Genomic DNA, 17,297 nt, shown 5'->3' with positions numbered 1-17,297 from the left:
TTACCCATTAAGAAATGTATGGTGACTGGGGGCGGTGGCTCACGTCTGTAATACCAGCACTTTAGGATGCCGAGGAGGATGAACTGCTTGAGCCCAGGGCTTTGAGACCAGCCTAGGCAACAAAGTGAGACCCCATTTATACAAAAGATACAAAAATTAGCCAGGTGTGGTGGCACACACCTGTAGTCCCCAGCTACTCGGGAGGCTGTGAGGTGGGAGGATCGCTTGAGCCTGGGAGTTCACGACTACAGTGAGCTGTGAGCCATAATCGCACCACCACACTCCAGCCTGGGTGATAGAGTGAGATCCTGTCTCAAGAGAAAAAAAAAAAAAGTATGGCAGCCCTAATATCTGGAATTAGCTAATATATTATAGTACTCTGTAACTGTTTAAAAGAATGAGGTAGTTTGAAGTGTAATGATTTGGAATGCTTACAAAATATATGGCCATTTATTCATTCAATAAATGTTTATTGTACCATTATGGATATACAATGGTAAAATCACATATGTGCTTCCTAATAAATAGCTTGGAATAAATGTAATTTGTTCAAGTCACACTCTAATACTGTTTCATTTTCTTCATGAGGAAAAAATATAAAATTTGTCTTGAATTTTAAAAATAAAGATTATCAAACGACCATGTTGAAAGAGTACAAAGGTAGCATAGCATACACTGAAATGCTCTTTTATTAACATTCAATTGAGATGTGCCCAAAATTCAGTGAGAGAGTAAAATCAATAATGATGGCTGGGAGAAATCTATATGACCTCAGTAGAAACTTCAAGTAAAATGACAGAAACTGTATAACAGGCAATCTTATATATTACATATAAGTAGATAAAATCTTCACATACAGCCCCAACAGATTCCAGTCACTGGTAATCCTTTCCGTTTTTGTGCCTTAATATTTAAACTTAATGTAGAAAAACACAGATTCAAGATAAACATGTGAAGTTCAGAACTATTTTCTAGTCTACCTATATTTGAAAACCTGACAGATTTGTTTCTCTTGGGTATGATGTGAAACATCTGTCATTTTATGAAATAGTGTGTTGGTCTTGGTCTGCCACAAACTATGTGTATTTCTAAAAAACAACAACAAAAAGACCATTTTAATATAAACTTATAAAACATTTCAACGGGAAAAGGGGGTGGATTTACAATAACAAAATATATCTGTGAGGATTTCAATTATAAATAAGTTATTACAAACAACAAGCACTTCGTTTTGGCCAAAATACTCAAACATACCTGAGAAAATTCTTAACAGCATGTCAGACTATACCACAATCAACATATTTAGAGAACATCAAAATAAATTGTAGCACTGTAACCACCACCAGTAATAAACAAAAACCCAGCAACTGAGCAGGCCTTAACTGAACAGGGTATCTGTGTTCTTATGTAGTGGGTTACTACGGCTTCATTTTGAGGCTCATTCCCAATCAAGTTATAACCAGAGCTATATAACACGTATTACCTAATTAATCAATTATTTTACGTCCAGTTTGTGTATTGAAACTAATGCCCTAAGAGGAAAGCTGTATTCATTAAATAAGATCATATGAAAATATTAATGGCAAAAACTGCAATTACTTTTGCACCACCCTAATACCTATGTCTCACATTATACTTCATATATAATTATTATAGCCAATTAAAAGACTTGTCTTTATAAAGAGTGAAAAGCGTGCTTACATAAAAACCTCTTTAGTACCACTGTTCAAATATATATACAACTAGCCATTAGCATACAAAAACCATTGAATTACACAGCTTAAATTAATGAATGGTATGGTGTGTGAATTATATCTCAAAGCTGTTAAAAAAAAAAACAAAACCTACTATAGCCATTCTTTAGGAAACCTACAACTATCAATTTCGGTGCCATAGGCTTGCTATCAAGTCAATGATCTCAGCATTTTTTATCATTAATGTTGACACTGTTAATCTCCAAGAAATATCAATAATTGGTACTTATGGCTTATTTTAAAATATTATTTTTAAGAAATGCAATTAAATGAGGCTTTGGCCAGGTCATAGATAAAATGAGAAATGAACCCAATTCTTCTGTTCGAATTCTTATGGTGATTTAACATAAATGTATCATACTAATCTAAATTTTCCTTATAGCCATCTTTCCACCTCGGATTTTATCTGCTCGACCAGGACAGAAAAGTCCAATTATTATACATGACGACAATTCCTCTGATAAAGATAGAGAAGATAGCATCACTTATACTACTGTGGACTGGAGAGATTTTATGTGCAATACATGGCATCTAGAACCTACTCTTAGGTAAGTAATGAGTATATACATTTTACCCATATGCTAAGGGATTACTATGAGAAAAAAGTTATGAATAATGTATGTTACATATGATTATCAAAAAATATATTCAGAAGTTAGTCTCCTATAATGTCTATAGCTTCTGTGTGCTGTCTTTGCTGCTTCTTTCTGTGTTTCTAGGTAAGACGAAGTACAAATGTTGAGAATAGCTCAGCACTGATGAGCTGTCCAATGGGTGACATTACTAAAATATGAAAATAATTATCCTTCCACTGTTGCCATGAGTTTTTCACCTTCTCACCAAGATGTTATTTTCAGGGTTTGAGGTAGCTACTGTAAACTGTTTTGTTACTTTGTGTGGCAAGATGCAGCAGAAGTCATATTTAATTGTTAAGGAACTATTTTAATTTCTCGCTGGATATATGTCACAACACTGTAATAAAACGTGCAGCATCACAGTGCCTCTCTGTTTGTTTGCATACTAGGCATTATAAAACCATGCCTAATATCTCAAATTTAACACTATCAGATTAAGGTTCCCTTACTGAGCCATGGTCTACTACAATTATCCCAATTAAATCACTATCCCAAAATTTCAAAAGTATTTTTTAGTTTCAGTTATATTTATGATAGTGTATATAACTAGTGGTACTTGCTTTGTGTGTCCTTGTTTGTGATTAACACTAACAGCCTTCCTGTTTTTTTTTCCTTTTATCTCATCTGCTTTGTTAATCCTGTTGTTAACTGTTTGAATCCTGCAATAACAGTATTTTTAAAAATCCATTACATCCCAGCACAACATTCTGCAAAATGATTGATATACATTTTATTTAGATAAGGCTTTTATTCAGACATATTTATGTCACAAAATAATTCCAAAATAAAATCTCCATTATGCAGTGAGGACTCTTGTATAGGCAGAAAATAGTGACTTTGTGTGTTAATAAATAATTGGCATACAGTAAAATTTGTTAAAACTAAATAAGCAAAACACTTTGGTACTAATAGTGCATATGCCCATGAGAAATATTAACTGTTAAAATACTGCAGAGGTCCTAATGCAGAAAACTACTTGTAAAATCTGTTTTGTATTTGCAAATTTAAATAATAATATATTTAAATTGAATACAAAATTAATTTAGTTTCAAGTGAGCATAAAAATAGTTACCGTATTCCTTTTTTTAGCAAACTATCAAGAGTAACTAGTTAAGTAATGTGGTAAGTTTAGTATAGTGGTAGAGAGCGTGGTTTAAGAGCTCTGGCTGTAAGCCCAGCTCTTTTGCATAGTAGCTGACTGAGCAAGGCCAAAAGACCTAACCCCTCTGTTCTCTCTGCCTCAGTTGACTCATGAAAAACTTGGAAAATGGTATTACCCACCTTGTAGGATCGTTACACTGCTTAAATGAGTTAATGCAAAATGCTTATAACTATTTGAGTTTGAGGAGATCAATGCCTAACCACCCCCAACCCTCACCCTGAGTTCAGAACCAACTGAAATAGTGGGAAAGATTAATATGGATAAAGCTGATAACAAAAAATGTGGCTTAGATATACAGAAACAATAGCTTTCTACAAAGTTTGGGTTTGGTCCTACCTGCAGGGCATCGATGCAGAACTTAACTTCAGGGAAGGGCAGGATGGGGGTTGCTGGAGTTGTACAATCAGCAGCTCTATGTATGTACTCAGCCACAGACAACACAGAATACTCTAGGGCTAACCTGTTTAAGGGCATCCTCCTGAAAAATCTGTGGTATGAAGAAACAGACTAAAATGAAGGGCTCCCAAGAGGGAGGAGGGTACTGAACTGTTAACTTCCTCTGTTAACTTTGCCTGTTGGATAAATCATCAATACAGGGGCAGAAGGTGGCCAGGAGTGGTTCAGTAATAGCTGTTTCTCCACGTATAACGAAATAGCAAGAATAGGGAAAAAATGGTTCTCCCTTCAAATATGTTTAGCACATAGCACTCGGTAAATTTTAGCCTTTTTCTCCCATTATGCCACATGCTTATGAAATCTACTAAAATTAACCAGACGTCCTTTTATATGTTTAAGATAACTGTATAACAGGCCTAAAATAAATTATTCAGGATGAAATATAGTAAACACTATTGCTGTGTTTAGGTTGTTAAAGATACTTATAATCGTACATATATTATTTTTTGAATGCTATTATTATGGTGAATCCAGGAATTATGGGCTCATTTATACAAATGTACCTACTGAAAATACTTTGTCTTGAGTATATTATAGAGGCTTAGTGATGTTCTTTTCCTACCATTAGAACCATGCTCTAGGGCACTATACTCCTTAATAATAACTGTAATTTTTATTTTAGATTAATTTCTTGGACTGGAAGAAAGATTGATCCAGTAGGTGTTGATTATATTCTTCAAAAATTGGGCTTTCATCATGCTAGGACTACTATTCCTAAATGGCTTCAAAGAGGAGTCATGGATCCACTGGACAAGGTTCTGTCAGTTCTTATCAAAAAGCTCGGTACTGCACTACAGGATGAAAAGGAAAAGAAAGGCAAAGACAAAGAAGAACACTAAAAAAGTAATTTGATCTGTGAACAAATTATGATTGTGTCCATTAAGTTTTATTACACTGGAGTTTTTTTTAGTATAATAATTTTAAATATAACTTTAAAATAATTCTAAATTTGTGGCTATTATAATTAAAAGTTTGTAAGTTAACCTGTTTATTCTAGTTCCATCATTCTGTGTACAGTGAAGTATTGCATGATAATGTAAATTTTGTGAAAAACTAGATTAAAATATATAACTGCTTGTTATGGTTTATAATTATATAATGTGCAATACAATTCCTGCATCTTTAAAATGTCTGCAGAATAACTGTGAATTTTTTTGTTATTGGATTGGTCGTAACTTTTAGAAAAAAATCTTGTTGATAATGTGATTTTGGGGAGGTCATTAATTGCTTTTTCTTTTTTAAATGTAGACTTGTATAAATACCTGTTTGTATATAGCTTGAGTAATTGTGATATGATTGTATACCACTAAAATATTGTTAACTATTGTAATAAAGTCACAATAATGGTTTAAGTCTGTAGTAGTTTTTCAATCTTTTTCTCCTTTTGATATTTAATAGATGCCCATCCTGTGTCACAGCTGATCAGATGCTTTCATAGAAGATGATTTATACCTATATTAGAGTTGGGCCATGGGTTCTACCTCTGTGGATTCAATGAACTGCAGATCGAAAATATTCAGGGAAAAAAAAAAATTCTACCCAAGTTCCAAAAAGCAAAACTTGTATTTACCAAGTACATTAAGTCCACATGAATGAAGTGATGTCTAGGCATTTTATTAGATATTGTAAATAATCTACAGATGATTTTTAAAGAGTATCCAGGAGAATGTGCGTAGGTTATATTCAAATATTACACAATTTTATATGAGGAACTTCAGCATCTACAGATATTCTGGAACCAATCCCCCAAGAACACGGGAAGATGACTATGTTTGTTTATTAAAAATTAGGTCAAGAAGGATGCAATTAGGGACAGGCACACATGAGGTATAGTAATAATACCTAAGAGAAATATTAGGTATTGTTCTTTCTTAAGCTAATGATAAATTCACAGCAAGTAATTTTTATTATACTATATTCCTTACATGTTTGTATGTATTTTTTGTGTATGAAGTTATATATAATGTATGTTATATATTATACATATGTGTATTATGTACACACGTTAAGTATAAAAAATTTAAAATAGCAAGACCTAAAATAATACTCAAAGGTGGCTATAATTACCTTAGGTTGGAAATCTAGCCAAGTCAGTATGGCCAGTTTAAAGATTGGGTAAACAGTAGAACTGAAGAGCTAGAGTTAGAAAACACCTAAAGAAAGCCTCTGGTGCAGACTCTTGCATTTAGGTAGATAAGAATTTTATCTAACAGATTAAACAACAAAAAACTCCAGAAGAGCTGAGGTACTTAGCCAAGGGTATAGATCTAGTAAATGTTAGTAGGGGAATTAAGATTTGCTGTCTAATGTCACACAGCAACTTAGTCACACAACCAAAACCCTAGTGTTAACAGTCCTAATTTTGTATTCCTTCTGCTAGGCCATCATAGCTGTCATCTGTCTGATCTCTGAATCCCACCCCCAAATCTCTTACCATTGGTGCCTATAAAATAACAAGTATAAACTTACCCTATTTCTGACACTAACTGTAATAATGTTATAAAAAGCAAAAGGACAAATCTGTAACTACTTAAAATTTCTATGACTGTTGGACAAAGCTATGAGAAAACTAGCACATCTGTGCACTACTGATGAGAATGTAAATTGGTACAACTCCCATGAAGGACAATTAAGTAACAGCTATCAAAATAACAAAGGCATATAATTTTTACTGTACATACAGTACTTCCCTGTGTCAAGTAATTATACAAGCATGTATATTTGCAGTATTCTGCAACAGTGCAGTATTGTGGAATTATGCTGCAGTAATGTTGCAGTATTCTTTGTAATAAATGGTTGGAAACAATTCAAATGTTCATCAGTGTAAGACAGGTTAATTAAAAGTGACATCCATTCAGCAGCATAGTACGCAACCATGAAAAAGGGAAAAAAGATGATCTCTAAGATTTATTCCTAAATTAAAAAACGTGGTCAGCCGCTTAGATTACAAAGCTTCCAAGTGGTCTACTATAGTTATTTTTTGAGTATCATGTACCTTGTTCTATTCCAGTAAATCACATGGTGCATCCAGATAACTTGTAAAATTTCAATAACATGTAAAAAAAAAATTTATATAAAGGATTTTCTTTCCTATCTGCAAATATTGTACTTCTAGGCTTACTAGAAATCTGTGATTTGCAAACTGTCTATAGTGAAGAACACTTTTTTTAAAAAAGTTGAACATAATATAAATCAAAAATCTTGTAAAATATAGTAACAATTTATTCAAAATGAAAAAATTAAAATACACAAAATAAAGCTCAAATTTTTAATTATTAGGTTTGATTTACTAGATTCAAATGTTCCATCAATTGCTCTAAGAATTTCTAGGAGATTTCTGGCAACATAGCCCAATAGGTACAGCTCCAGTCTGCAGCTCCCAGCGAGACTGATGCAGAAGAGGGTGATTTCTGCATTTCTAACTGAGGTACCTGGTTCATCTCACTGGGAATGGTTGGACAGTGGGTGCAGCCCATAGAGGGCAAGCCGAATCAGAGTGGGGCATCGCCTCACCCGGGAAGCGCAAGGGGTAAGGGGATTTCCCATTCCTAGCCAAGGGAAGCTGCAAGTGACTGTAATTGGAGGAATGGTACACTCCTGCCCAAATACTGCGCTTTTCCCACAGTCTTCGCAACCGGCAGACCAGGAGATTCCCTCTGGTGCCTGGCTCAGTGAGTCCCATGCCCACAGAGGCCAGCAAGCTAAGATCCATTGGCTTGAAATTCTCACTGCTAGCATAGCAGTCTGAGATTGACCTGGGATGCTAGAGCCTGGTGGGGGGAGGGGCGTCTGCCATTGCTGAGGCTTGAGTAGGCAGTTTTATGCGGACAGTGTAAACGAAGCCTCCGGGAAGTATGAACTGGGCGGAGCCCACTGCAGCTCAGCCAGGCTGCCTCTCCAGATTCCACCTCTGTGGGCAGGGCATCTCTGAACAAAAGGCAGCAGCCCCAGCCAGGGACTTACAGATAAATCCCCCATCTCCCTGGGACAGAGCACTCGGGGGAAGGGACAGCTGTGGGCACATCTTCAACAGACTTTAAATGTCCCTGCCTGACAGCTCTGAAGACAGTAGTAGTTCTCCCAGCACAGTGTTTGAGCTCTGATAATGGACAGACTGCCTCCTCAAGTGGGTCCCTGACCCCCATGTAGCCTGACTGGGAGACACCTCATACAGGAGAGCTCTGGCTGGCATCTGGCGGGTGCCCCTCTGGGACAGACGTTCTAGAGGAAGGATCAGGCAGCAATATGTGCTGTTCTGCAGCCTCCGCTGGTGATACACAGGCAAACAGGGTCTGGGTGGACCTCCAGCAAACTCTAACAGACCTGCAGCTGAGAGGCCTGACTGTTAGAAGGAAAACTAACAAACAAGAAGGACGTCCACACCAAAACCCCATCCATAAGTCAACATCAAAGACTAAAGGTAGATAAAACCACAAAGATGGGGAGAAACCAGCACAGAAAGGCTGAAAATTCCAAAAACCACAATGCCTCTTCTCCTCCAAAGGATCACAACTCCTCACCAGCAAGGGAACAAAACTGGACAGAGAACAAGTTTGACAAATTGACAGAAGTAGGCTTCAGAAGGTGGGTAATAACAAACGCCTCCGAGCTAAAGGAACATGTTCTAACCCAATGCAAGGAAGCTAAGAACCATGAAGAAAGGTTAGATGTATTGCTAACTTATAATAGAATAACCAGTGTAGAGAAGAACATAAATGACCTGATGGAGCTGAGAAACACAGCACGAGAACTTCGTGAAGCATACACAAGTTTCAAAAGCTGAATCGGTCAAGCGGAAGAAAGAATACCAGTGACCGAAGATCAAATTAATGAAATAAAGAGAGAAGACAAGATTAGAGAAAAAAGAGTGAAAAGAAATGAACAAAGCCTCCAAGAAATATGGGACTATGTGAATAGACCAAATCTACATTTGATTGATGTACCTAAGAGTGATGGGGAGAATGGAACCAAGTTGGAAAACACTCTGCAGGATATTATCCAGAACTTCCCCAACATAACAGAGCAAGCCAACATTCAAATTCAGGAAATACAGAGAACACCACAAAGGTATTCCTCGAGAAGAGCAACCCCAAGACACATAATCATCAGTTTCACCAAGGTTGAAATGAAGGAAAAAATGTTAAGGGCAGCCAGAGAGAAATACTGGGTTACCCACAAAGGGAAGCCCATCAGACTAACAGCGGATCTCTCAGCAGAAACCCTACAAGCCAGAAGAGAGTGGGGGCCAATATTCAACATTCTTAAAGAAAAGAATTTTCAATCCAGAATTTCATATCCAGCCAAACCAAGCTTTATAAGTGAAGGAGAAATAAAATCCTTTACAGACAAGCAAATGCTGAGAAATTTTGCCCCCAACAGGCTTGCCTTGCAAGAGCTCCTGAAGGAAGCACTAAACATGGAAAGGAAAAACCAGTACCAGCCACTGCAAAAACATACCAAATTGTAAAGGCCATCAATGCTATGAAGAAACTGCATCAACCAATGGGCAAAATAACCAGCTAGCATCATAATGACAGGATCAAATTCACACATAACAATATTAACCTTAAATGTAAATGGGCTAAATGCCCCAATTGAAAGACAGAGACTGGGAAATTGGATAAAGAGTCAAGACCCACTGGTGTGCTATATTCAGGAGACCCATCTCACGTGCAGAGACACACATAGGCTCAAAATAAAGGGACGGAGAAAGATCTACCAAGCAAATGGAAAACAAAAAAAAAGCAGAGGTTGCAATCCTAGTCTCTGATAAAACAGACTTTAAACCAACAAAGATCAGAAAAGACAAAGAAGGGCATTACATAATGGTAAAGGGATCAATGCAACAAGAAGAGCTAACTATCCTAAATATATATGCACCCAATACAGGAGCACCCACATTCATAAAGCAAGTTCTTAAAGACGTCCAAAGAGACTTAGACTCCCACACAATAATAGTGGGAGACTTTAACACACCACTGTCAATATTAGACAGATCAACGAGACAGAAAGTTAACAAGGATATCCAGGACTTGAATTCAGCTCTGGACCAACCTGACCTAATAGACATCTACAGAATTCTAAACCCCAAATCAACAGAATATACATTCTTCTCAGCACTGCATCACACTTACCCTAAAATTGACCACATAATTCGAAGTGAAACATTCCTCAGCAAATGTAAAAAAGCAGAAATCACAATAAACTGTCTCTCAGACTACAGTGCAATCAAATTAGAACTCAGGACTACGAAGCCCACTCAAAACTGCACAACTACATGGAAACTGAATAACCTGCTCCTGAATGCCTACTGGGTACATAACGAAATGAAGGCAGAAATAAAGATATTCTTTGAAACCAATGAGAACTAAGACACAACATTCAAGAATCTGTGGGACACATTTAAAGCAGTGTTTAGAGGGAAATTCATAGCCCTAAATGCCCACAAGAGAAAGCAGGCAAGATAAAAAAATCAACACCCTAACACCACAATTAAAAGAACTAAAGAAGCAAGAGCAAACAAATTCAAAAGCTAGCAGAAGACAAGAAATAACTAAGATCAGAGCAGAACTGAAGGAGATAGAGAAACAAAAAACCCTTCAAAAAAATCAATGAATCCAGGAGCTGGTTTTTTGAAAAGATCAACAAAATGGATAGACTGCTAGCCAGGCTAATAAAGAAGAAAAGAGAGAAGAATCAAATAGATGCAATATAAAAAAAGATAAAGGGGATATCACCAATGATCCCACAGAAATACAAACTACCATCAGAAAATACTATAAACACTTCTATGCAAATAAACTAGAAAATCTAGAAGAAATGGATAAATTCCTGGACACATACACCCTCCCAAGACTAAACCAGGAAGAAGCTGAATCTCTGAATAGACCAATAACAGGTTCTGAAATTGAGGCAATAATTAATAGCCTACCAACAAGTCCAGGACCAGAAGGATTCACAGCCGAATTCTACCAGAGGTACAAAGAGGAGCTGGTACCATTCCTTCTGAAACTATTCCAGTGAATAGAAAAAGAAGGAATCCTCCCTAACTAATTTTTTGAGGCCAGCATCATCCTGATACCAAAACCAGGAAGAGACATAACAAAAAAAGAAAATTTTAAGCCAATATCCCTGATGAACATTGATGTGAAAATCCTCAATAAAATACTGGCAAACCAAATACAGCAGCACGTCAAAAAGCTTATCCACCACAATCAAGTTGGCTTCATCCTGGGATGCAACGCTGGTTCAACATACGCAAATCAATAAATGTAATCCATCGCATAAACGGAACCAACGACAAAAACCACATGATTATCTCAATAGATGCAGAAAAGGCCTTTGACAAAATTCAACAGCTCTTCATGCTAAAAAAAAACTCTCAATAAACTAGGTATTGATGAACATATCTCAAGATAATCAGAGCTATTTATGACAAACCCACAACCAATATCATACTGAATGGGCAAAAACTGGAAGCATTCCCTTTGAAAACTGGCACAAGACAAGGATGCCCTGTCTCACCACTCCTATTCAACATAGTATTGGAAGTTCTGGCCAGGGCAATCAGGCAAGTGAAAGAAATAAAGGGCATTCAATTAGGAAAAGAGGAAGCCAAATTGTCTCTGTTTGCAGATTGACATGATTGTCTATTTAGAGAATCCCATAGTCTCAGCCCCAAATCTCCTTAAGCTGATAAGCAACTTCAGCAAAGTCTCAGGATACAAAATCAATGTGCAAAAATCACAAGCATTTCTATACACCAATAACAGACAAGCAGAGAGCCAAATCATAAGTGAACTCCCATTCACAATTGCTACAAAGTAAATAAAATATCGGGGAATCCAACTTACAAGGGATGTGAAGGACATCTTCAAGGAGAACTACAAACCACTGCTCAAGGAAATAAAAAAAGGACACAAACAAATGGAAGAACATTCCATGCTCTTGGATAGGAAGAATCAATATTGTGAAAATGGCCATGCTGCCCAAAGTAATTTAGAGATTCAATGTTATCCCCATCAAGCCACCACTGACTTTCTTCACAGAATTAGAAAAAACTACTTTAAGTTTCATACGGAACCAAAAAAGAGCCCGCATAGCCAAGACAATCCTAAACAAAAGGAACAAAGCTGGAGGCATCACACTACCTGACTTCAAACTACACTACAAGGCTACAATAACCAAAACAGCACGTTACTGGTACCAAAAGAGACACACAGAACAATGGAATAGAACAGAGGCCTCAGAAATAACACCACACATCTACAGCCATCTGATCTTTGACAAACCTGACAAAAACAAGCAATGGGGTAACAATTCCCTATTTAATAAATGGTGCTGGGAAAACTGGCTAGCCATATGCAGAAAGCTGAAACCTTACACCTTACACAAAAATTAACTCAAGATGGATTAAAGACTTAAATGTAAAACCCCAAAACCATAAAAACCCTAGATGAAAATCTAGGCAACACCATTCAGGACATAGGCATGAGAAAAGACTCAAACACCAAAAGAAATGGCAACAGAAGCCAAAATTGACAAATGGGATCTAATCAAACTAAAGAGCTTCTGCACAGCAAAAGAAACTATCATCAGAGTGAGTAGGCAACCTACAGAATGGGAGAAAATTTTTGCAATCTACTCATCGGACAAAGGGCTAATATCTAGAATCTACAAAGAACTTAAACAAATTTACAAGAAAAAAATCCCATCAAAAAGTGGGTGAAGGATATGAACAGACACTTCTCAAAAGAAGACATTTATGCAGCCAACAAACTTATGAAAAAATGCTCATCATCACTGGTCATTAGAGAAATGCAAATCAAAACCACAATGAGATACCATCTCACGCCAGTTAGAATGGCGATCATTTAAAAGACAGGAAACAACAGATGCTGGAGAGGATGTGGAGAAACAGGAACGCTTTTACACTGTTGGTGGGAGTGTAATGCTCAATATCACTCATCAGAGAAATGCAAATTAAAACCACAACGAGGCTGGGTACCGTGGCTCATCTGGCCGAGGCGGGCGGACTACTTGAGGTCAGGAGTTTGAGACCATCCTGGCCAACATGGTGAAACCCCATCCCTACTAAGAATACAAAAAATTAGCTGGGTGTGGTGGCACACACCTATAATCACAGCTACTCAGGAAGCTGAGGCATGAGAATCACTTGAACCTGGGAGGCGGATGTTGAGGTGAGCCAAGATCATGCCACTGGACTCCACAGCGAGACTCTGTCTCAAAACAACAACAACAACAACAAAAAACACCACACAGTGAGGTATCATCTTTACACCAGTCACAATGGCTATTTATTACAAAGATATTGACAAATGTTGGCAAGGATTCAGAGAAAGGAGAACACTGTTTCACTGCTGAATACTTATTCACTATTGGTGGGAATGTAAATTAGTACAACCTCTATGGAAAACAGTGTGGAAATTTCTCAAAGAACGAAAAATAGAACTACCACTCGATCCAGCAATCCTACTACTGGGTAGCAGTGGATTTCTTTTCCTCTTTCCAAAGGAAAAGAAATTATTATGCCAAAAGGATACCTGCACTCTTATGTTTATCACATCACTATTCACAATAGCAAAGATATGGAATCAACCTAAGCATCCAACAATGGATGATTGGATAAAGAAAATGTGGTATATATACACAACAGAACACTCCTCAGCCATAAAAAAGAATGGAATCCTATTCTGCAGCAATATGGATGGAATTGGAGGCCATTATTTTAAGTGAAACAACTCAGAAACACAAAGACAAATACTCCATCTTCTCACTTATAAGCAGGAGCTAAATAATGTATACACATGGACATAGAGTGTGGAATGGATAGGCAATGGAGACTCAAGGGTAGGCGGCTGGGGAGAATGATATTTCCCAATTGCTTAATGGATACAATGTATGTTATTTGGGTGATGGATACACTAAAAGCCCTAACTACATCACTATGCAATATATCCATGTAACAATATTACACTTGTCTTCTAGGAGTAAAATAGGGAACATTTACCAGACAGTTAAGAGGGGCAAGAGTGGGAAGCAGGAAGACCTGTTCGTAAGCTATCGCAGAAATCCCAGGAAAATGTAACAGTTGTTTGGACTAGGGTGGCAGCAGTGGAAGTGGAAAGAAGTGGATTCATTCGGGCAGTGTTGTGGAGACAGCCAACAGAACTAACTGATGGAATGGGAGTTGGGGGAAAGAAAGGAGTCAAGGATAATTCTTCGGCATGGTCAGATAACTTATATTAATTAGATTAGAAATTAGGAAGAGCATCCATTCCTCAAGCCAAAGCAGCCCCAAACCAAGATATATGTCTTGCTTAGCAGAGTAATGCTGTACTTCAGCCCCACTCACTCCCTTGGCCTGGTGTTCTTGTTCACAACCTTATACTCTGGCCTTGCTTCTGAGGTTCTGGCTTTAGCAACTGGGTTAATGAGCAACTGAGTATCATGTACTGAGATGAAGAATTCACTATCATGCCCAATTGCCCACTTCCTTGCCAAATCATAAGAGTCACATAATAAAAAGATGACAGTAATATAGTTCAGCAGTTGCCAAAACATCCTGCAACTCATTGGGCCATTTGATGTCAAGTTAATTTACATCAGTATTCAGAAATATGTGGAAGGAAGTATTTAAAATCTGGTATGTTTTCATGTATCCATTAGACAATCATTTGTTAATAAATATATGGTATCAAATCTGAGGCAGTTTACTAAAACCAATACAGAAGCAACATTCAGTGTGGTCTTGAAATATGAAATATATTTAAATTACACTGAAACATCTTAAACACTAATCTACTAAACATGTTATTTTACAATATAACTCATTAGGAATTGTTATGCAAATTATGTGGATTATCTGCCTCATAGCCTAAATTGGATAAACCTCAACCAAAATTATCAGGCTATGACTGTATGAAAATTTTAAGCATATTTTAAAAATAAGAACCAAAACTTCATTATCTCTCCAGCCTTCACATGCTAAACTTAACACGTTGCGGCTGAAACAAAATGGAATAGGCCACTATGTATTTAATAAACCTGACAGGGCTCAGGCAGAATGTATGAGCTGATAAACATTTTGACTCAATCAAAGGGCTGGCCATTTTCTAAGCATGTTATTAAACTGTAAGCTCCAAGATCAGAGCTGTTTTAAGCTGCCTTGTGATATAGTTTGACTCTGTGTCCCCACCCAAATCTCATGTTGAATTATAATCCCCAATGCCAGGGGAAGAGTCCTGGTGGGAGGTCATTGGATCACGGGGACAGATTTCTCCCTTGCTGCTCTTGTAATAATGAGTGAGTTTTCATGAGATGTGGTTTTTTTTAAAGTGTGTAGCACTGCCCCCTTCGCTGTCTCTCCTGACACCATGTAAAGACAGACGTGCTTGCTTCCCCTTCAGCATTCCCCCATGATTGTAAGTTGCTTTGGCTAGAGTAAGGGAAAGAGAGTTTAGAGGGGAGAGAGTAGAGGGATGGAGGCAAATAGTGAAACAGGAAACCACTTAGGAGGCTACTGAGTAATAAATGCAAGATAAGATAGTTGTTTACATTAGAGTTGTAACACTTAAGGTAGTAAGGTCAGATTTTAATACTATAAAGTATAATATCAAAGATTATGAAAGATTTTTCTAAAGGAGTTTCTCTGTACCACCAAAGATTCATTCTTATTCCTACGCCAAACAACATTTTATAATGCACTTAATTTTATTATCATATATTGACTTTTCTGTCATATTCTTTTTTCTTTTTTTTTTTTTTTTTTTTTTGAGATAGCATCTTGCTCTGTTGCCCAGGCTGCAGTACAGTGGTGTGATCTCGGCTCACTACAACCTCCACCTCCTGGGTTCAAGCAATTCTTCTGCCTCAGCCTCCTCAGTGGCAGGGATTAGAGAAGCATGACACCATGCCCATCTAATTTTTGTATTTTTAGTAGAGATGGGGTTTCACCGTATTGGCCAGGCTGGTCTTGAACTCCTGACCTCAAGTGATCCACCTGCCTCGGCCTCCCAAAGTACTAGGATTATAAGCGTGAGCCACTGCACCTGGCCTTCTGTCATATTCTTGATGTGATTTGCATTATTAGTGTCATCAAGGTTATGGGTTAATTACAGCTACCATATGTGTATATCTCTATTTAGCACCAAGCAAAGCAGCATGGGCAATAATGCCTACTTAAAATGTTTGGTGATGTTGAACATGTTTTATCTTCTACAAATCTTTTAGGAGTTCCCTTGCACCATAAGGGCTTATCTCCAAAGGCTCACTACCATTCTACACATTTGCTTTGATGAAAGGGTTTGGTTTTGATGGTAGACCTGAATTTGAATACCTGCTCCAATATATGCTGAGCAAGACTTTGACAATAAATAGTTAAAATATACTTCACAAAGCAGATGTACAGTTTCCATAAAGTAATAGCTAAAAAAAAAAATGGTAGTTCCCTTTCCTCATCCTATCTTGCAGCAGTGCCAGAATTATGGTGAAGAGATTAGGGTGTTATATCATTCTTTGTAAATGTATCCATTGAGAGTATTGTAGGGATTTGAGATCCAACATCATTCATTTAAAAACCTATGAACAAAAGACTTAAAGTTTCAGCTTGGAATTAGTACAAGTGCAGGGTTAAATGGTATCTTTATTTGAAATTTTGACATATTGTTAATCAAACTTTTGGCAATAATTTTGATTTTTTAAAATACTGCAATAAAATATTTATCTAAATTACTGAGTTTTTTGATGCACCCTTCAAGTTTGAGCATGAGGTGAATGTCGCACTCCTCCACCCCAGTAAGTGACTCTGACTTAAAGGGTGATGCCAGCAGGAATGCATTCCTTTAGAACAAACAGCCCAGTGGATGAAATAGGGTCAGAAAATGTAATGTCCTACCTTTCTCCCAATCTAATTAAGCACTGGTCTTCAAACATGTCCTTTGTTTTCTAATTTTGAAAAACTATTCATAACATTTTACATATTTTAAAGTTGATGTATTTTTTCCAGCATAAGTTTAATTAGTTGCAAAGGATGTAATTTCTGGCATACTGGAAGTATTGACACTTAAATACATCTTAATTTATCATTCATTTTAATGTATCCAGTTGAATCTAAGTATCCTAGAGATGTGAAGGCCACCATCACTCATTTAAAGACATACAAACAACCTGAAAAGGTAGAGAGATGGTAAAAGCACTGTGCTCACCCTTAGAACAATTTTAAAAGCTGGACAAACTGTAACAATTTTTCTTGAACCCATCAGTAAACAA

General features: G+C 37.1%; 1 protein-coding gene across 5 annotated transcripts in view; it reads left to right on the top strand.

Annotated features, from left to right (window-relative positions):
* KIAA1109 (KIAA1109 ortholog) overlaps positions 1–5,359 on the top strand; it is a 219,349-nt gene extending 213,990 nt beyond the window's left edge. For all 5 annotated transcript variants that reach the window (XM_030815739.1, XM_030815740.1, XM_030815741.1 and 2 more), the window contains 2 exons: positions 2,137–2,302; positions 4,630–5,359. In XM_030815739.1, coding sequence (XP_030671599.1) covers positions 2,137–2,302; positions 4,630–4,846 — 383 coding nt within the window. In that variant the 3' untranslated portion in view covers positions 4,847–5,359. The remainder of the gene's footprint in view (positions 1–2,136; positions 2,303–4,629) is intronic.
* The last annotated feature ends 11,938 nt before the right edge of the window (positions 5,360–17,297 follow it).

The sequence above is a fragment of the Nomascus leucogenys genome, chromosome 7b (assembly GCF_006542625.1).
Source record: "Nomascus leucogenys isolate Asia chromosome 7b, Asia_NLE_v1, whole genome shotgun sequence".
Taxonomy (NCBI): domain Eukaryota; kingdom Metazoa; phylum Chordata; class Mammalia; order Primates; family Hylobatidae; genus Nomascus; species Nomascus leucogenys.
The sequence above is the reverse complement of the archived record's forward strand: the minus strand, read 5'-3'. Positions and strand labels throughout refer to the sequence as shown.